Consider the following 21701-nt stretch of genomic DNA (forward strand, 5'->3'; position numbering starts at 1 on the left):
AAGATTTCTACATTCAATCCACAACAGTAACAGACTTTTTTCTTTCAAAATGGGCTTAAATTTCCCAATTGCAACAAGTCAAGGGGCTAGTGGGGAATCATTGATTTTGAATTCATGTGGAGGACTGCCTTGTTGTGTCAGTTCTGCTACTGTGAGTGTGTGTTTTGTCTTGGGGGGTGCCCTGGAAGTGGAAGTGTGGAAAAACCTGTCACTCCTTTGACTGACTTTCTACCAGCAATGGAGGTGAAATTCTCCTCCTTCCTCTGCCCACATCAGTTATGCCAGATGATTGCCTTTAGAGCATGAAAGCACACTCTATCTTCTTGTTTCTCCCTCTCTCTCTCTGAAATCCCCCAAAGAACTCAAAAGAAATTAAAAAGATATAAGTAGAGGGAGTCTGATTCATATTCTGCTAAGGCAGAGAAAGCCTCACTTCACAAGTGGAAGGCGGAAAGGAGGGTCATCCTCCCCTCTGTCACCCTATTAACCCCATGCTACCTGAAGGTCACAACCGAAGGCAAAATTCTGTCATGAGCTGTATTTTCAGAAGATGCATTTGTCTTCCCCTCATCATATGTGCTCATCACAGCAACTCCTCCAGACTCAATGTGCTCACGGCAGCTGAAGATCATATCTCATCACAAGCTGACAGATAAAAAGTACCAGCTCTTGCTTTATTTTCATTGTTGTTATCTTTGTGTTATACAAGGAAATCTACACACACACACACACACACACACACACACACAAAAGCATTCAATGCTTTGTAGAAAAGCAATTTCCATCACTGTAAATGACACCTAGAGGCAACAGACAGATTTAAACTTTGGAGGTGACATCTGAGAAGAGTCTAATTCTAATGATTCTAATTCACATTGAAACCACTGGAATCAGTTAAGATATTTTCACACTTTGAAAGTGACTTCCTTACTACATAATGTTAGTTAGAGTTAGTTGGTCAAATCATTATTTCTAAAAAAATAAAATAATATATATATATATATATATATATATATATACACACACAAAAGCATTCAATGCTTTGTAGAGCATTGAATGCTTTTGAGTCAAAACAGGGAAGATGATAAGATGCATGTTAACAAAAGCTGCAGAAGTGGGAGGGATGCTGAGCTGCACTGATGACCAGCCTTTAGCTTTATTGCCACAATGTAATGACTGAATGGAAGACTCAAGGAGATCAAAGTAGATTTTTTTTTTTTTTAATTCAGTGCATCAAGCTGTGAATGTTCCTCAGGATCTCAACATTAGAGATGCAAAGATGCTACCTTTATGGCAGTAGAGGCGATCTGGATGTGGTGCAGCTTGCGCAGGGTACTCTCTCTGTCAATGAAGTAGGAGGCGGCCAGCTGGTGCAGAGCTTCCAGAGTCACTGTGGAGGAGTTACCCGAGTAATCGCTCACCTCTGCTTTCAGTTTCCTCTTGTCCACAAATATCGTTAAGGCCTCTTCTCCTGAAAAGAGACATCACCTATGATTAATATTAGGGAAAAATAGGCAGTAAAGAGAGAGCGCATTTTCTGCCATCATAAAGGGCTTCTAAGGGTTATCTAATTCCAGCCTATTGAAGGCTGAGCTGAACTGTTCTTCTCTGACACGAAATGAAAGCGTTAAAATCAAAAATCCTGAGTGTTTGCCAAGAAAACACGGGGAAATAGGGGTTTGCACTTTTGCCCCACAACAAGAAGGTCCTCTGTTAAATGTGCATGTTCTCCCACTGATTGTGTGGGATAAGGGGGAGAAGATGAATGGATGAATGAATGTTTGTCACCAAGTATTAATTGCTGAGTTGTCTATGCACTTTCCTTCCATAATCTAAGCTGTGTCTGAACCCACCCCCTAATCGCTACATAGTGCACTATATAGTGAGCTCATCATTTTGTAGTTGTGTCTGAATGTTTTGCAACAAAAAGTAGTGCATACAAAGTATCCCACAATACATTGTGAAAAGTAGTGAATAGCTGATAGTCACTAACCCAAGCAAGATATCCCATGATGCATTGCACTTGTGGCAAAAATGATAATTCCAGCAGAACTTGATAGCAGACGGCAATCTCAACAGCTCTCAGGAATGCAAGGAATAGCGGTGTTGTGAAGATGTCAGATCAACAGGAAAACATCTTCACACCACCGCCATTTATAGATATGACAGATGAGAGGCATGAGTCACATTCACGAGTTGTGGCAGCAAAATACAGAAAATAATGATGAGGCAAGTTTATTCCATAGTTTATTTTATAACACATTTCAAAAATAAGGCTATTAAACGTACTCTTTACATGAATGTAGAGTGTAGTGTAGAGAAAGAGCATTAATATCATGCAAAACACAGAACAATCAGACATTCAAGTAACGTTAGATTTTAATAAAAAATTGTTACCTAAGAGCCAAGAGAATAGAAAATAAAAATATAATAAAATAAGACCAAATACAAGAATAAAAATTAAAGTGCAGAACAAGATTATCAAAAGCCACCATACTGAAGCATGATGGTAGAAGAATCATGCTTTGGGACTATTTCTCTTCAACTGGAATTTAAGGTAGAGGGACAAAACCTTCACGCTTCTGCTAGAAAGCTGAAAATGAAGCGGAACTTCATCTTTTTGCACAAAAACAACCTTGATGTTTTGTTTTCAGCCCAGATCCGAATCCGATCTATGGGGTGATCTGAAGGGAGATGTGTGCAAAGAAGATGCCTTCCTATTTGAAAAGAATTGTAGGCAAATATTCCCAAATTGTGCCATAGACACCTACCCAAAGAGACTTGAGACTTGAGGTTGTTTTTAAATTGTGTTGTACAGATGGAGGTGGAAGGCGGAAAAGGTGAAATCTCATTTTTTAAAGCACAAAAACCTGCCATTTTAACAGGTGTGTATAGTACTGGGGCCATGGTACAATAGCACCATATCTTTGCCTCACAACTTTCCAAGACAATTCATCTCATACTATAATGCTGATAATGCAGTCTTAATGCTTCTGGGCCATTTTTTTTCTGCCCACCACCTTTAATTTTCATTTGCTGAAGGGCACCTGTTCAATATCACAATCTATTTATGAATTTAATTGAATCCATATGTTTCTCAACACAGAAGCAATCCATTTGGAACCACAGAGACATATCTCAAGCAATAATCCAAGCCAAACTACTAATTCCCATTTTTTCATACCAAGACGTACTGGCAGGGGACGAAAGTGCAGTGCTGGATATGCTCAGGTAGCTGTTAGGGATGGATTATATGCAGCCACTCACGATTGCAACCTTTTCTAGCCTAATAGTCAGGTCTGAAATAATTGAAAATGGTTGCTTTGTAAAAGCAAATCTAATTTGCAAGATCTGACATCTTAAATCGTTTTTTTGGGTCTTTTGTTTTTTGTAGTTATTTTTTCTTGACATTATTTTAGATTTTTGCCCCCCCCCAAAAAAGAATCTAAAAAAAAAACAACAAAAAAACAAAAAACAATAATAATAATAATAATAATAATAATAATAATAATAACAAATGAATGAATAAAAATAAAATAAAATACAAATCCATTAATCATTCCATTGTCCATTGATCACACTGCACAAAAAGTAATACTTCTGAGTCCACAAACTTTCTATGAAGTACTTGTTAAATTTGTGCTTGAGAATTACATACATTTTATTCATGCACATCTATTGTGTTCAAGTGGTTTTGTCATAGCTCTCCATTGCGCATGCACCACTCAGTTTGGGCGGTGAGATCGCAGGTAACACCTAAGTGGGGGAGGAATAGTGATCCACTACAGCTGTGTACTGCACATTATGGCTTTGGCAGTGTTGGGTATGAAAAGGGTGCGTTTGATTATCGGCTATAATTCCTAATTATTAGAGATAATTAGGAATGATCAAATAAAAAAAATATTATATTCAATTAATAATGTGGGACACCACCCAGAAATTGTGACTGATAACCAAACTGTAAATGTTTCCTCATAAACAGTTGTTCAATTCAAGAAGCCAATATCTGAAATATCAGCACCATTAGGTGAACTGTGAAGGTGCGAAATCCGAGCTTGACTCAGCCACTTATTGCAATATAAGAAGACTTCTCTTTAAAGCTACAAATAGCATTTATTAACTTGCACTATAATTAACAAAGCAAATACTTTTTCACATCAGGACAGCAGTGGTGTAAAGGCAAAACAGCTATTATACAGCATGTGTATCAAGAAGGCCGCCTGGATCACGTGACGAGTCACGTGGCCCAAGATTGCGTCGCTACGTCACATATAAACAACCGGCGGAGCTGCTGCAAGGTTCCGTTAACAAGGGCAGACATCGCCAACTGGTGCCTGCGGGCATTTCTGCACACGACCAAATCGGATGGTAGATAACTGAGGGATAAGGCCGGCAATTTTCTGCGACGCGAACCATGCGCGATTGAATGGATGTATAAGTGTGCGTGTGTGTGTGTGTGTAATTAAGTGAGAGACGAAATCGAGAAGAAGGCTCTCGTCCCGCGACCGTGAGAGGAGAGCAGCGGTTGCCTTGACTACAGACAACGAGCGTACTGACAGCAGTCTGTAGCCCGCTGTCTGGTTTTAGACTCACAAAGCAACTTGCCTTTCACTCACTGTGGTGCAAACACAAAAGTAATCATAATGGGATAACACAAACTAAACAGGCAGCAACTTAAAAAATACTCCCTAGAGTAGAGCACAGGGCGGACCTGGCGATCCGCTAAAACACACAATAGCTCAGCACTAAGGTCGTGAAACACACAAATCTGGCTTCTCTGCCCAGACAACCTCTTACTTGTGACGCTCTACTGAGCGAACCAGTGTGTATAAGTCAGTGTGATCCACAGTTCCTTCGGTGCGTGGTGCTGATGGTGTCGTCCTTGTTACTTGAAACTGAGGGCAGCGATTGAACACAGGATGGTTGACTTAACCGTTATACAACGGGGCGTAGAAGGTATCCGTGCCTCCGTGAAGAAACTCTTTCCTTCTCCAGGTAATAGCTAAGAGGTCAGTGGATTGTGATTAGACAAGCACGGGTCCAGTCTTGTCCAGAGAGGGTGCAACTCCAAAAGGGGGAACAAGCACGCGTGTACAGGTCACTTTTGTCGGTGATCTAGCTGAAGGCAAACCTCCAGGGCATGAATACCAGAAAGAAAACAAGATAAGTTCCCTGTCCGTACTTAAAGAGGGAGTGACGTCACGGTCTCGTTATCTCGGCTCCCTGTGTTGTCTCTGCCAACCAGAGACAAGAGCCTGCTACCTCCTGTTGATTTCACATCGGATGTGAACTGCAAGGGATGAAGGGAAATGGAATCTGTGGATGGATTATTTTGTTTCCAGAGAACAAAGGGACAGAGGTAACCTCTTGGTCAGGCCTCAGGGTTTAGGTGTAGGTCTTTACTTTGACCTTGTGATGGAGGCCCAACAGCAGGCAATATTTAAGTTTAAGTTCAGTACACAGAGGTTTTGTCAATGAACCTAAATGTTTATGATAGCTTATTTGATTTACCATTTAGACTTTTAACAGGTGTGGTTTTATTTTAATGAAAAAACAGTTGCAGTTGCTTTTTGTCTGTTTAAGTTTTTATGAAGGATTTGCCTCTTCAATAATTCTCAATTCAAATCAATTCATTCACCGCATAATTTTAGAGTCAGATTCTTTGGATGTAATGCTTCATTAATATAGTGGTGAGTATACTCGCCTGGTATGTGGGACACAAATGTTTGATTCTCCCTGCAACAAGGCACCCAAAAACAGTGGTATTCCTGTGTCGGTCCCAAGCCCAGATAAATGGGAAGGTTGCACCAGGAAGGGCATCCAATGTAAACTGTAGCCAAATCAATCAAGCAAGTCACAGGAAGCTGACTTGCTAGGGCGAAAAGCCAAAAGGGGAGGGAAAAAAAAAATGAGTGTACTGCCTCAGACATATTCTTTTGCGATGAAAAAGTACATTGAATCCTTATGTATTTCTCAAAGCAAGTACTCTTGTATGTTTACTCAAGTCATAGTTTAATGTAGCTGGAGCTGTGCACATTTTCAACCATTGTTTATTATTATTTTTCTTACTAACACCAAGTTATTGTGTCATGTCCATTTTTTTAAAGGCTAATAACCCATGTTACTGGTGAGAGATGCATTCCTTAAAGCATAATTTACTCATACTGCAGTGTTATCCTATGGATAACTAGCTCTACTGTGGAAGAAAAGGACAATACTGAGCTTTAATTTCAAGTTATTCTACATGGATCATTTGCTGTTGAGAATGCTGACTGGACTGATGCATCATCCCTATGTCTGTTAAATTAGTTTGAATATTGAAAAATCAACCAGACAGTCCCCATTAAACTCACAGAATTATCACACTATACAGTTGATGAAATCTACCAGTGACAGAAATAATTTCAGCTGACAAAAAAATGCAGCTTGCTTGCTGCGAAAAAAAAACAAAACAAAACACAAAGGCTTCATTTACATCTGTTTGAAATCAAGGATCTGTTGTTCCTGAAATCAATGAGACAGGAAAGTGCAAATGCATGCCAATTTGTTTATATTTGTTTACCCAAACAATGCAAACACACAACAGACTGTAGAACATTTTATTTACCTCCCAGTGTCGCTGACAACAAGAAGTGAGTTCCATACTTTCTGATCAGGCTGTCAGTGATCATTTGGGTGGTGGGTCTACGGCCCAGGAATCGGATGTTCCTGATAAACTCAGGAGTCAGAGGTAATGGAGAATGTAGGAAATCTCTCCTTTCCACAGCCAAGTTGTTAACCTTCCATCTCCCGAACTCCCTGCGCAGAAGAGTAAAAACACAGTGACAACATCAAAGGCAGTGACGAGTTAATATGCACTATAGCAACAATGCAGCGAGTCAATTAGGTTCTTTTCAGGAGATCAGAATAATCAGAATAATGAGTCAACAAATCAACAGAGCTGTAATGAAATTTTAATGAAGTTAAGTTATGTCTAAGTTATCTATGTGCCAAAAATTCACATTTGCTAGTTTCAATTATTACATTCAACACAACTGAACATTGATTTAAGGTGATTAAACCAGTATTGTTAAAACAACAAACTGAGCTTTGATGTTTTCTTTTTTTCCTGCAAAACATTGTAGCAATTAAAAGATGAATTGATTAACCAAAAAGCAATGTGTCATACAGTACAGGCCAAAAGTGTGGACACACTTTCCTATTCATTTGAATGAGAAGGTGTGTCCAAACTTTTGGCCTGCTCTGTATGTAATCAAGTATTGTAGCAGCCTAAAGTACAGAACCAAAACATGAAACCTGCAGAGGCAAACGTGTCTTCTCTGCCTTTCACATAGAAAAACTATCAGAATATAATATGCCTAAAGCTCACTAAGTGGAATACATTGCTGGAAGACAGTGACATAACAAGATAAAGGAGACAGGAGACAGCACATTTAATTCTTTATGTCACGCTGTGATTTCACAATGTTACAAAATCCCTCTATCATGCCGATGCAGCCTGAACTGAAGTGAACGCAAATTGAAGAAAGAAAGTGAGACAATTAGCATAAAGCAACTGAGAAGACAGAAACGCTATTATTTGCAACTGTGATTGTCACCCAGGACAGAAAGGTGCCCCTTCTACACAGCTCATGAATAGCCCTATCATGAGAGACATATACATCGACATGAATACAGTACAAGATGATTGATGATAAGAAATAACCCCATTACTCAAATAGGAAATGTTTCATAATGAGAGACACGTGACAAGTGGCAACAAAGGTGTCATAAATATGTATATGTAAATGTAGGAAGTATGAACAAAAAATTCAGCCTTTGTTGGCTCTTAATGTCCTTTTTCCCTTTACAGCTGATGTGACTGAGCTCGACCAAGAGTCCAGCTTACATCCTGTATTTATATGAATCACTTGCGCTTTGTTCATTGTAGAACATCTGAACATGTTCATAGCAGATTGCGTCTGAGAGCGTCAAGATGATAAGACAACCCTGTAGGTAGGGAGCAGAAATGAAGAGCTCCAATAAAACCCTGAATACTCTAAAAAGAGCTTCTTAGCTTAGCTCATAGCTTTTTTTTTTCCTTCATTGGCCTGTGTGCCTGATGTTGTGGTAAACGTGTTACGTCATTTCCCGTCACTGGTGGTTGTGCTCTGGTTGTGCTCTGTGTCACCTCGTGTGTTGTCTCTGCTATTCTTTCCTATTCAACCGATTAATCCGATTGCAAACTGTTGTCACACTAACACTGGTATAGAACTCAATATCTCTCCCCTTTCCTAAGCTTATAACCAATTCTGTTGCTCCGATAATCAAACTACACGATTAGCAATGTCCTCTAGCTCTCTCTCAACTCTCTCTTCCTCCTTCTCCCTCTCCTCTCCTCTCCTGTACTGTGTGCTTCATGTCTAGCCTCCTTTTATGATAGCACCTCTTGTCATAGATGCAGGAAGATGGTAGAAATGGAGGGTTAGGGTTAGGGTTAGTTAATTAACAATTAACAAGTTAGAGTTGCGGCTCCACACCTTAGCTAGCCCAGCCTATGCTAGTGTACCTAGCCACCCCCTGTGGCCAGTGCAGCCCGACCTAGACCAGCTCCTATGGCAGCCGAGAGTTTCCTACCCTCCAGTGGCCACCGAGCAGCTGGAATCTAGTCAGGGTGGCTGGGTGACTGTCTGAGACAAGAGGCATAGTCATAGGCAGCAGCCCCCCCGGCTCACCACCAACAAGTTCATGTTTCTCCCCACTCAGCGGCACACCCGCTGAAAACCCGACTCAAGTGAGTGGCGATTCTATTCTGGGGAATGTGAAGTTAGCGGCACCGGCAGCCAAAGTTAAGTGTATTCTGGGGTCAGAGCAGGCGACATCCAGTCTTATCTGAAACTGCTGGCTAAAAATAAACGTAAATATGGTAATATTGTTGTTCACGTCGGCAGTAACACCTGACTTTGCCAGTCGGAAGTCACAAAAATTAATGTGGAATCGGTGTGTAATTTTGCCAAAACGATGTCAGACACTAGTTTTCTCTGGCCCAGGAAGCCCCTCACGTCCGTGTGAAAAATCACTTTGATTTCTAAAATGCAATTTGATATCGATCCCGGCGTCCGAGTCGTACCTCTGCTGGTGAAGCGGCCTGGTTCTCAACAGTCTATTTAAATAACTCTCGCTAGTAATAAATCCTTGCATTGCCAGGCTTTTCAGAAGTCAGAGTCTTTGTAGTTCATCCTCAGCCTAAAATAAAACTTCATATAATATATAACTTCATACAATCATAGTATGCCTGTCCATCTAGTTGTTTAACTTCCTCTGTTCCTTCTCTAACTGTTAGAGAAGGTGCACTCTATTTTCTTACCCAGCTTTCCAGGAATTATATTAATATTATTAATTAACAGTTGGTATTTTGTTCCGACATGGTCTGCTGCCCCGCAACTCTCTGCAATCTAAACCTGTTAAGGAGACATTTCTGGTAGCCAGGGATGGAGACCTGACGTCCAAGTTTATGTTGTGGCATGTACCGTGTATTCTAGAGGCAAGGTATCGCTCCAGCAGTCCTCTGGTCTTCTGCAACCTCTTCCACTGCCCAGATGGCCCTGGTCACACATTGCCCTGGATTTTGTGTCTGGGTTCTCCACTGTTTTCAACTGTGGTTTTTGATTTGTGCAATATGTGTCATTACCTAGATTACCATCTGCTTCTGAGATGGGCAACATCCTTGTCAAACACGTGTTCTGTTTGAATGGGATTCCTGCGGACATTGGACTTTTCAGAATTGGAGTTTCCAGAATGTTCTGCCACCCATGTGTGTTATTCAGGCTCTCGCTCCCTTGATTTTGTACTTTTTGCTGGATATTACCATCTCTGTGGATTTACTTGTGTCTTCGGACTGCTTCTGTGTGAGGTTGCTGTTATGCTGCTGCTGCTGTACAGTTCAACTCTGCCTGCCCACCTCCTTTGATGTATTATTAGTTGTGGGACATTTTCTGTTAATGTTTAGGATTTTGTTCTGGATTTTTCTTCCTGTGCGAGGGATCTTTTTTTTTCTTTCATTATAATATTGAACCATCTACCCTTCCTCCTTGCGTTTTATCTTGTGCACCTTGGCTTACAAGTCAACTACTCTAGTTTTCCAAAACATACTACTCTACCTTTAAATTTGAATTTACATTTTATATTAAACCACCGTGTCCTTAAAATCCCTCAAAAGAAAAATGGAAATTTGTTTCCAGGGTTACTACATTATGGTAACCTACTGTATGGGGAAGTGATGGTTCGAGGAAAGTGTGTCCGTCAAATTTAACAATGAAAACCATGCAATAATTGCTGGTCATTAATTATAATCTTAAGTGTTAGCGATTTACTCTCAAGCAGACAACTGCTGTGCTAGACACTCCCTGGAGAATGAAATGACCACCTTTATGTGACTGTAAGTGGAAAAGTAATTGCTGTTTGTGTCTATGTATTTCCCTTATTAGAGTCTCTGGATATGGTGACCTCACCATATCCAGCAAGCGCTCACATGCACCATGTGAGGAGCAATGGAAAAATATGGATTGAGGTGATGTAAAGGAATGGCCAATCTGTTCTCGCCAGCTGGTGGCGAGTTGGATCAGATGTTGGTAGAGTCTTCCAGGAAGACCAGCAAATGGACAATCAGGGAAACTGGGTGCACCAAAATGTGCAGTGAAGGTGATTTAAGTGATTTGTCCACACGGTCTTTAACTCATACTCCTTATGAAGAATTTCTTATTAACTGCAAGTTCCTGCACTCTGGGGTGATGATACACAATTACAAAAAGAAGAACAAACCTGTCTGGTCTGTGAATAACTGTTTGGATTCTCAAAAGGAATTTTAAATAGCAATTTCTGTTTGGTGGTGATGTCCCAGTCTGGCAACTCCAAAATGAGAGCATAATTCAGATAATGTTGGATTGCTTTATGTCATAGAGATTATTGTGGTTACAAAGTGCACCACTTCTTGGGGTCTGGTAGTTCATTGGTGATTGGCTATCAAAAATGGACTAAAATGTTAATCTGAAAGATATTAATGTTGAATGATAAGCGGTTGGCAATATTCCTTCTTGCGCAATATCAAATAGATCAGCATTTGTGTTTGAGAACATTTGCTACAAAGTAGCAAAGAAACTCCGGTACTATTTTAATATGGGATTTATTATTAAAAAAACTAATAAACGAGAATTCTCCAGTTTGGGATCAATAAAGTGCATTGTGTGTGTGTGAGAGAGAGACAGTGAGAAAATGGCAATGACAATGACAATGAAACTACTGTACCAACAAAATGGCTACTGGGGCCAAATGTCTCATGTGGTCCTGCATTAAGGCCAGCTTAAACAGTTCCACTGTGCCAAGGTAAAAATTGGGAGGGTTAGTTGCATGCAGGGCAAGTGAGGTGCTAGCATGTGTAAAATTTACAACAATCAACATCAACTCCTGGTGTGGCTAACCAACAACATAAAGACATACAAGGAAGCCAAACAGAGAAAGTAACCAAATCTACATTTGCATGTACAAAGGTTAACAGTGCTGTTCTTAGCTGTGGTGGTTTTATGCTAGGTTGGCCCAGTGAACGTTATCCAGTTCTTGGACAAATAACTGTCCTTCCTTGTGTTTTGTCAAAGTCCAGAGTCAAAAGTCCAGAGCTTCAGGTCTGAGTGGTTGAATTCCTCCTTAGTTCCGTAAGATGGTTGCATTGCTGGTGTTGCAGTTAAGGTAACATTTAAGGCTAACTTGCCTTCTAGGCTCGTTGATTGCAGGAAACAGTAGGGAGACCTTTGATAAAGTCTGCTAATGTTCAGCTTGTCCACGCTTAGACATCATTGGCTGGACCTTGTGTTGATGCCATGGGAAGAGAGAACTGCAAAGGAGGTCAGGGCCAACCTCTGAGTAAGGAGAACTAATCCAAGAGAGGCCTCAGACGAGTAAAGCCCAGAGAGGAGTCAGGAACCAAGCAGAAGGGACCCAAAAGGACACAAGGGAGGCGAGAGTCTCGGGGGAAGAGTTATGGGGGGGGGGCAAACAGAGGTTTTTGTAGACCTGGATCACATGTCATACAGTGACCACTAGCAGCTGGAATTAGACTCTGTGGTTGTCTTTTTACATATATGTGAAAAGATAAGCATTGTGGGGGAGCCGAGTTCAAAGGACCCTCCTTTGTCTGTGGAACGCAGGTGCACGTCTTGTCCCTTTCTTGAAGTCAAAGTCAAAGTCAGTTTTATTGTCAATTTCTTCACATGTACGTGACATACAAAGGAATCGAAATTGCGTTTCACACTATCCTATGCGTTTACATGGACAACAGTAAATTGCAGATGCACAACAAGACAAATCCTAAACTAAGTTAAAATAAATAAAGAAAGTGCAGTAGCTTAAGGCTACTTTGCCTAGTGCTGCTAAACTAACCAGGTATGACAAGACAAGACATAAAGTACAGAGTCCACTACTAACATAGCAGGTTTTGACAAGACAAGATAACACTGAGTGTTCCAGCTGTGTGCATTGAGGTAGTTGTTGTAGAAGTAGGGTTTTAGTGCAAGTGTAGTCAATAGGCAGTACTTAGATAGTAGTAGTAATAATAATAATAAGGGGTAGTGCAAATATAAATATAACAGTTAGCAGCAGGTGTGTGCAAATTGCATATGCAGGGAGGGGGGGGGCGGGCGGTGAGAGTCCAATGTTCCTAGACTCCTCCTGCCAGCCTGGTGTTGTTCCTTCTGGCTGGGGCTGAGAGTGGACAGGGGGGAGAGTTCAGCAGCCTCACGGCCTGGTGGATGAAGCTGTTAGTGAGTCTGGTGGTGCGGGAGCGGAGACTCCTGTACCTCTTTCTAGAGGGCAGGAGGGCAGGACTGTGTGCAGGGTGACTTGCATCACTGACGATTGTGATGGCTTTGCGGGTGAGGCGGGTGGTGTATAGGTCTTGCAGGGAGGGGAGTGGTACACCAATTATCCTCTCAGCTGTTCTCACGATGCGTTGTAGAGCCTTCCTGTTGTAGTCAGTGCAGCTCCCGCCCCACACAGTGATGCAGCTGGTAAGGATGCTCTCAATGGTTCCTCTGTAGAATGTGGTCATGATGGGTGGTGGAGCACTTGCCCGCTTCAGTTTGCGCAGGAAGTAGAGACGCTGTTGTGCTTTCTTGGCCAGTGATGCAGTGTTGGTGGTCCAGGAGAGGTCATCGCTGATGTGCACCCCCAGGAACTTGGTGCTGCTCACCCTCTCCACTGCAGCACCATCAATGGTCAGTGGGGGGTGTTGGGTGTGGCCTCTTTGGAAGCTGACAACAATCTCTTTGGTCTTGCTGACGTTTAGCAGGAGGTTGTTGTCTTGTCTGCACCAGTTGGTAAGAAGCTCCATCTCTTTCCTGTAGTGGGTCTCGTCGCCGTTGGTCATGAGGCCCACCAGTGTTGTGTCATCTGCAAACTTCACGAGGTGGTTGGAGCTGTGGGTTGGTGTGCAGTCATGTGTCAGCAGGGTGAAGAGGAGAGGACTGAGCACACAGCCTTGTGGAGCCCCTGTGCTCAGGGTGATGCTGCCTGAGGCCTCTGGCTGAGGAAATCCAGCAGCCAGTTGCAGAGGGTGGTGCTGAGGCCCAGTTTTTCCAGTTTGCAGATGAGTTGTTGTGGTATTATGGTGTTGAACGCTGAGCTGAAGTCTATGAACAGCATTCTCACATATGAGTCTTTCTTTTCCAGGTGGGTGAGCGCTGGGTGGAGGGCAGAGCAAATTGCATCATTTGTGGATCGTTTTGCTCTGTATGCGAACTGGTAAGGGTCCAGGCTGGGGGGGCAGGGTGGATTTGATGTGTGACAAGACGAGTCGTTCAAAGCACTTCATGATAATGGGTGTCAGTGGCACAGGACGGTAGTCGTTGAAGCAGGATGGGGATGATTTCTTTGGCACAGGTATGATGGTGGCAGCTTTGAAGCCTGATGGCACAATGGCTTGCCTCAGTGAGGTGTTAAAGATGTCTGTGAAGACGTCTTTCAGCTCCTCTGCACAGTCTTTTAGCATGCTACCAGGAATGCTGTCTGGACCTGCTGCTTTCCGGGTGTTGATGGCAGAGAGTGTCCTCTTCACGCTGGCAGCAGACAGGCACAGAGGCTGGTCGTGCAAAGGTGGTGGTGTTTTATGTGGGCGAGTGGTGTTCTGTTCCTCAAAGCGTGCAAAGAATCTGTTCAGGTTGTTGAGCAGAGTGATGTCGCTCTCACAGCTTCGTGATGCAGGTTTGTAATCTGTGATGGCCTGAATGCCCTGCTATAGGCTCTGTGCATGCTTGCTGTCCTTGAAGTGGGAGGTTATCTTGTTTGTGTAATCTTGTTTCGCTTACCTGATGCCACGGGACAGGTTGGCTCTCGCTGTTCTTAGGGCTGAATCATCCCCAGCTTTGAAGGCCTTGTCTCTGGCCTTCAGCAGCCTGTGGATGTCTCCTGTTAGCCATGGCTTCCGGTTAGCTCGAGTGGTGATGCTCTTGATGTGGGTCACATCGTCTATGCACTTGGTGATGTAGGAGGTCACAGTGTCTGTGTACTCTTCAAAATCTGTGATGCTGTTGTAGGTGGCTGCCTCCTTGAACATTTCCCAGTCTGTTGTCCCAAAACAGTACTGTAGAGCAGAGGTTGCCTTCTGTGGCCACACTCTCACTTCTTTCCGAACAGGTTTGATGACTTTCACTCTCGGTCTGTATGCAGGCATTAGCATAATGGTGAGGTGATCAGAGGCGCCGATGTGGGGGAGGGGCATGGCTTTGTATGCTCCTTTGTGCTGAATATAAACAAAGTCCAGAATGCTGTCTCCTCTTGTAGGAAAATGGATATGCTGATAAAACTTTGGAAGAACAGTTTTGAGATCAACATGGTTGAAATCTCCAGCAAGGATGATGAAATCGTCTGGTTGTGCTGTTTGTTGTTCACTGATAGCCTGGTACAGTTCATCCAGCGCTGCACTTCTGTTGCTGTTGTTATTAGTTGGGGGAATATAAGTAGCAACCAGCAGGATCTTCCCTCCGTCTGCGAGAGCGCTGTCGGATCTGTAGCATGTTAGCTGCTCCAGTTGTATCGCCGAGTCCAGAATGCTGTAATTTAGCCATGTTTCAGTGAAAACTAGCACACAACAGTCACTCACTTTTCGATTCGCTGATCTCAGAAGTCTAATGTCATCCATTTTGTTGTCCAGTGATCGTACGTTCACCAGAAGGATAGATGGTATGGCTGGGCGAGTTGGCTTAGCCTCTAGCCTAGCTCGGACACCTCCGCGCTTGCCCCGCTTCCTCGTCCTAGCACACCGCTTCTGACGCCTTCTTTCCGGGGGAAGGGTAGCAGGCGAGTCTGGTGAGTTAGCAGGCCAGCGTATCAGTCCCAGTTCCTTTAGCGAGTTCACTAATTCCGTGTTCAAAACTCGGCAGATCTGTCCCACTGCTGTCCCACAACAAGATAATGGAGTTTAAGTATTTCAAGGTCTACTTTCAGAGTCAGGCTAGGGTAGAATCTTGGAGCTTTAAAGATTTACAGACAAATCAGTGTGCCATCAGTGTTCTACTTGTCCATGTTCCAAGCCATACTGATGGCCATAAGCTTTGGATAGTGACTGCTACAAGGTATTTGCAAATTCAAATGGCTGAAAAGGATTTCATCAGAGATCAAGGAAGGGCTTGAGTTAAACATAGACATGGATATAGAATAGAATTATGTTCTGCCATTTATCCGGCTATGTAGTATAAACATTTCTGTTTTCTTTCTTTTTTTGTGTGTGTGTAAAAGGGTACACGGTTACATCTTGATGTTTCATATTTGGAAGCACAGGTAAAGTAAGCCATGCTGCTTCACAGAGAAATAATTTATTTTAACTGGAACTAATTGTCAAAGGACAACACATGGATTTAAGTCCAGATCAAATTTGATGTTTGAAAAAAAATTTACTACTGTGGCATTTAGCCTGAGACGAGATTGTGATTATTGTTGAAAGACACTTCTCCATCACAAATCTGAATGCCACTGAAATTATAAAGAAACAGTTGTGAAATCAGTGACAAGTATCACGGCTTTAATTCGAGCAGATCGGTTGTGATTACTTTGAAATTTCTCAGGGAGGCTATGGGAGTGTAGTGCCAATTTTTGGTATCCAGCTTGCATTGCTCCAAATTTACTCACATGATTGTGCTCATATGAGAAGAAAGGATCCAGAAAAATTCCGTTTGTCTTTTTTTTTTTTTTTTTTTTTTAATAGATTTCCTTGAATGGCAGGAAAGAGCGAACTGCCTCATCTACCAGTAAAACGATGCACTCTCATAAAGTCTTGAATGCTGTGATCAGAACTGGTTGATCAACCTTGGCCGTTCATGATGGATGGGGGGAGTTTGGGTATTTGAAAGGGTATATGTATAACAGGAATGACAAAAGTGACCACACAGATGCTTGAATGATACAAAGTGTAAATTGACTCAAACTCCCACTGCTGCAAACAAAAGCTAAAATAAGCTGATGGCAATGTGATAATGATGTTAAATGGATATGTAGTACCCATTGACCTTTCTGCTGACACTGTAGTATTCAGACAAGCCTTTGACTAATCTCTTGCTCTGATACATCGAGTGTAGCTATTAATCTTTACCTCACTTCATGCCATACAAATAAATGACCTCTTAAAATGGAACAGTATGTCGTTTGAGTTCTACTTTGGAGCGTGAGAGTATTTGGCACATCCTGTTGGAAAAAAGAGGACTATATAGGGAAAAGAGGGAGAGGGTACACAGAATAGGTACATAGAGAGTTCACAAATCCTGTTTTGTTTTTTTTGGTTGTTATCATTGACTGTGATAAGCCTAGCCCTGTCTTATCGTAAACCCCCGATAGAATGATTTATCCTGCTGGAAGTGGAGGAAATTAAATGGGTTTCACCAAGGAGCTGATTTCAGGGGCTGCAATCTTCCCTGCAACCAGCTAAATCATTATTATTATGATCATCAGGTTCATTGTACCTTTGCAGCAAGATACAGCAGGTTCATCAGTTTACCTCTCTGGGGTTGCTGAATTTTGTCTAAATTCAGGAATCTTCTGTGTCGTCTGGGTCTTTGCATTTGCATCTACACTGGAGGAAAGTTTGAAATCTGGTGCTGCACTCATGTAATTTAAAGACACTTGTCACCTTTTTACTTTTTCTGTGCATTTATTATATTTTACTCCACTACATTTATTTGTCAGCTCTTCTTAGGGATTAAGAAGTCCTTCATTAGCTTATAAAATGTGTTTTTACTGTTTAAACAACTTGTGATTGCTTCTTAAAAAAAGAAGAAGGAAAAATAATAATATAAAAAAAAAAAAACAGTCACTTCTGAAGAATGATCTCGCCTTTGTAGATGGGTAGATTTAACTGTTTTTTAAAAAAAAAAATTATAAATAAAATCACTGGAGAAAAGTCCAAATATTTGTATTTTCTTTCAGTCACCCACTCCATTTGTCATCTCACAACCCCACAGATTTATCTTGTGACCCTCTGTAAGTTGTCAAACTTACAGCCTGGGACCCAGTTTGACACACCTACTGTTGTTGCTGTTTGAGGTATAACTCATGTTAACTAGAAATCTGCTTCTTATTCAGCATACCAGAGGTGCTGATAAATAGGACCATGCAGAAGACTTACTAGAAATATTTTGGTTGGTTTGATTTGTTCATTGGTGTAATATAACCCTTCTTTCATCAATTGAAGACAAAAATAGTAATTCTACAATTGTAATTCCAATAATTCTTGTATCCACATTTGTTCACCAACGATATTTAAGTGTTTCAACTTAATCATATTTTTAAAACAATCTTATCCCATTAAAAAAAACAAAAACATATGCGTTATCCAAAGGTAATATGTTTTGACCATGGTCAAATAAATGTCAACGCCACTGCCTTCAGGCCCACTTTGTGTTCACATTAGAAGCAAAGGATCGGCTCTCCAAAATACCAGAAGATACACAAAAAAAAAAACAAAAAAAACAAAAAAAAAAAAACAAAACACAACAATACTTCTACAAACCTTATTTTATTTCATTCAGATGACTTGTGATCTAGACTGCACATGAGGAACACCAGACCAGTTAGTAATATTGTCACTTCCAATCACCTCTGCCTATTATTCAGCAAAAGCGATGTCCCTTGCGGCCCAAAATGAGATTGTCAGAAATGATCATTTACGTCAAACACAAGTTCAAAACTTATTTGTTCAAGCTACCATCAGTTCTACTAAATGGTTTAATTGTTGGTGTAAAACCCCTCACATCGTCTGAAACACACCCTTTTGTATTCAACACAGAAACTGCTGAGAGATTCACATATTACCTGGTGTCACGAAAAGTCAGTAAGAGTTATTTTAGATGGATGTCTGTGCAAAATTTCAGCCTAACAGCGCCATCCATCCATGCTGCAGGTGTGTCTGATCTTAGAATGCAAAGAGGAATGATAATGAGGGTTTCTTCAGTTTATAGTGATATAATCACCTCTTTTTACACTTTTATAATCTTTATTGAATCAAACTTTCATAAGTCAGCTTGACTATAGTTGCCTGCAGCACTAACAAATTGAAGAAAGTAAGAATTTGTTGTCAGGGATTGAGCTTTCTTTTTGTGTTGTTCACGTCCTGTTTTGTTTTGAAAGTCATGTCTCCCTCCCTTGTGATTGCCTTCCCTGCCCTAATGTGGTTCACCTGTGTCTTGTTTTCAGTTTAGTTCTTGTCATATCCTTGCTCATCATTGCCTCCTTCTTGCCATTTGTCTCCTAATCCATGCCTCAGAGACCAAGTTTTATTTTTTTAAAGGGGTGTTTCATTAAAAAAAAAAATATTTTTTTCACCCTCAACGTAGTTCTGCATCTGAGTCCTCACCTTCACATATCTAACATAGAAGGATCTAAGCAAGTATGGACTCAGTGGAGACCGGCTGGCTGGCGGCTGCGCTGCGGGCACAGGAGGCTCGACTCTCTCGCCAGGAGGAGATTCGGTTGGCGATGGCTACTCAGTTGGGACGGCATTTGTCCCAGGTGCGGAAACTGGTCAGACACCTGGAACGGTCCTCCAACTCAACCATTCAGGTGTCTTCTGTTCCGGCTGGGCTGCCGCCCCTTCCAGAGTTCGCGACGCTCCGGCTGCCGCCGCCACCGCGCCTTCCCGAGTCCCTGACGCCTCTCTTGCCGCCACCTCGAGAGTTCAAGAAGCTCACCCCAGAGTTTGCGGTGTCCCTTCTGCAGTCGCCGGAGCCAAAGAATACCCCTCCGGCGTCGCCGCCTCCAGAGCCCTGGCCTCCTTATGACAGCTCTCCGTCTTGTTTTTTTTTTTTTTTTTCTTGTTTTTTTTTTTTCTTTTTCGGGTATTTTCAGGGATTGAGCTTTCTGTTTGTGTTCATGTCCTGGTTTTATTTTGAAAGTCGTGATTGCCTTCCCTGTCCTAATATGGTTCACCTGTGTAGTCACTGTAGTCTTTCAGTCTAATACTTGTCAGGTTCTCGTTTGTCGTTATTATTGTCTCCTTGTCATTTGTTCCCTAATCCATGTCCACACCCTTAGAAATTTAGTTTTTCTTTTTTGTTTAGTTTTTTCATTAGAATGTGTTTTTTTTTTTTTTTTCTCACCTTAAACCTGGTTCTTCATTTCCTCCTCCACATTCCTGACAGAATTAAGGTTAATGGCGTATTTTGTTTTTTTTAGATTAATATTACCAGTTGTATTCTGAAGGTAAACTACAATCAAATGCATGATTCTGCCATTAGTACTGAACTCTAAATCTCAGCAGGATGTTATTTAAAGAAAATCAGACTCAAAAGCAAATATCAGCCTTCAGTGAAACAAACCATATTTTCACCATGTTGTGAAAAGTGTAAAAGAGGCACACTTTTCCTTTTATAAGCCAGGGCAGTTGGGAATCACTCCCACAAAGCAACACTTCCTTTTCTGGTGCATGAGGGTTAGAGCTTAATTAGAAAATTTAAGAATGTCTTTAAGAGAAAACACACAGCAGGAGCATGACTGTGAAGTTTGGCCCCCAAGAGAGAATACTGCAGCCGGCCCGCTTTCTTTAATAAAACAACCTTACTGAATTTTTTATGAGCCAGCTCCAGGTGTTTGTTCTCAAAATTATCACCACACATACACTCTCCAATCCCACCCGCAGCAGCACTGAATGAGAGCTATTATTTGTCAAAACAGAGAAACAGAAGCTGCATCCCATCCTCTCCTTGTCAGATTCCTTTTTAAAATCAAAGATGCCCAATTGAAGTGAATTCAATTTAAAGAGATTTACAGAATATTTACTTTTTAGGTCAGTTTTTCCTTTTATTATCATCAATATTAATCAGTGCCGCATTGAGGTAATATAAAGGGCTTCAAACACAACCTTGCAGCTGACAAAAACCTCTCAGGGGACTCTGTGATAATGCAGAGTAATAAGTACTAAGAGCTCACTAATCACTTGGCCACATGATAAGACTATTAATCTTGCTGCCTTTGCAGCGCATATCCAACAGACCACTGCCTTTTGCCAGAGAAGGAAATATTAGAAAGCCCTGACAAAGCAACCACTCATTAAAAACATAAACTATTCTTGCCGATCCATGGATGTCAGGAACCCCTTTCTCTCTAGCCAACATTTTCCTAAATAACAATGGATATAATTCATGACACACTTTCATTAATTCGATTGCATGCCAATGTCTCAGACTGTGTCACTGTCATGACAAATCATCACATTTTCCCTGTGTTAATCACTATTTCACTTGATCAGGTGACTTCCTGAGGGCTTTGGAGCAGCATAACATGATGTATACCTGTGTGACTGCAACATGTCTGGAAGTACATCATGTTTCTGTCTAGGCATGAGCCAGGTATCCTGTGAACACAGGCTATGAGAAACCTTTCCATCAGCATAACACATGCCAGATAATGCAGTATGCCTACATAATAGCCCTGAATGCAATTTTCATAAAGCTGATTGTGTGCTCTACAGTATCATATTATGTAAATTTGATGTTATAGAAATACAACCAGGTAGTAGCTTACCGTGGGTAATCGGTGCATTACCAGCTTTTCACAAAAAAAAAATCTGTTCACAAGCACATCACACGACTACTGCTTTTCCTTCCTCAGCTTTACCATCTATTTCAACTTATTGACCGATTGAGTATTTCAACTGATTTGACTACAGTGTATTTCATCCCAAGCAATATAATCTTAGCTAAAGTACTTTAATTGGGGCAGGTAAGGATTTGTGCACATTTTGGTATGGCCTGAGGTTGGAATTCATTCAACATTTATCCAAATACATATTTTTTTCTGTTACACATCACAAGGATTTGCAGAATGTTTACTTTTTGTAAACTTTTTGTTGTTGTTATTTTTCCCTCTCTTTCAGCTTTTTCCCTGTTCTGGGTCACCACAGCAAGTCAACATGCATGTTTGATTTGGCTACAGTTTTACATTCCCCATTTCTCCGGGTTTGGGACTGGCACAAGCCTACTACTGGTTTGTGTTGGGGCTGGGGTTTTATCTCGGGTCCTCCGGATGCAAAGCATGGACCACTGAGTTATGTCCCCAGGCTGCGGAATGTCTATAATAATGTAGTTATTGGAATAAATTAAAGATTTATCTTTTAGCACTTTACAGAATGATAATAAGTCATCTAATCCTTCTCAATATTCTATTGACCATTTTCCAAAACCAGGTATACA

At 41.4% G+C, this 21701-nt stretch overlaps 1 protein-coding gene across 2 annotated transcripts in view; it reads right to left on the bottom strand.

Annotated features, from left to right (window-relative positions):
- The window catches only part of brinp3a.2 (bone morphogenetic protein/retinoic acid inducible neural-specific 3a, tandem duplicate 2), a 37245-nt gene that overhangs the window by 14250 nt on the left and 1294 nt on the right, over positions 1 to 21701 (bottom strand). For both annotated transcript variants that reach the window (XM_029500447.1, XM_029500446.1), the window contains 2 exons: positions 6608 to 6798; positions 1287 to 1471 (listed from right to left, as the gene is read on the bottom strand). In XM_029500447.1, coding sequence (XP_029356307.1) covers positions 1287 to 1471; positions 6608 to 6798 — 376 coding nt within the window. The remainder of the gene's footprint in view (positions 1 to 1286; positions 1472 to 6607; positions 6799 to 21701) is intronic.

This window comes from Echeneis naucrates, chromosome 4 (genome assembly GCF_900963305.1).
Source record: "Echeneis naucrates chromosome 4, fEcheNa1.1, whole genome shotgun sequence".
Classification (NCBI taxonomy): Eukaryota; Metazoa; Chordata; class Actinopteri; order Carangiformes; family Echeneidae; genus Echeneis; species Echeneis naucrates.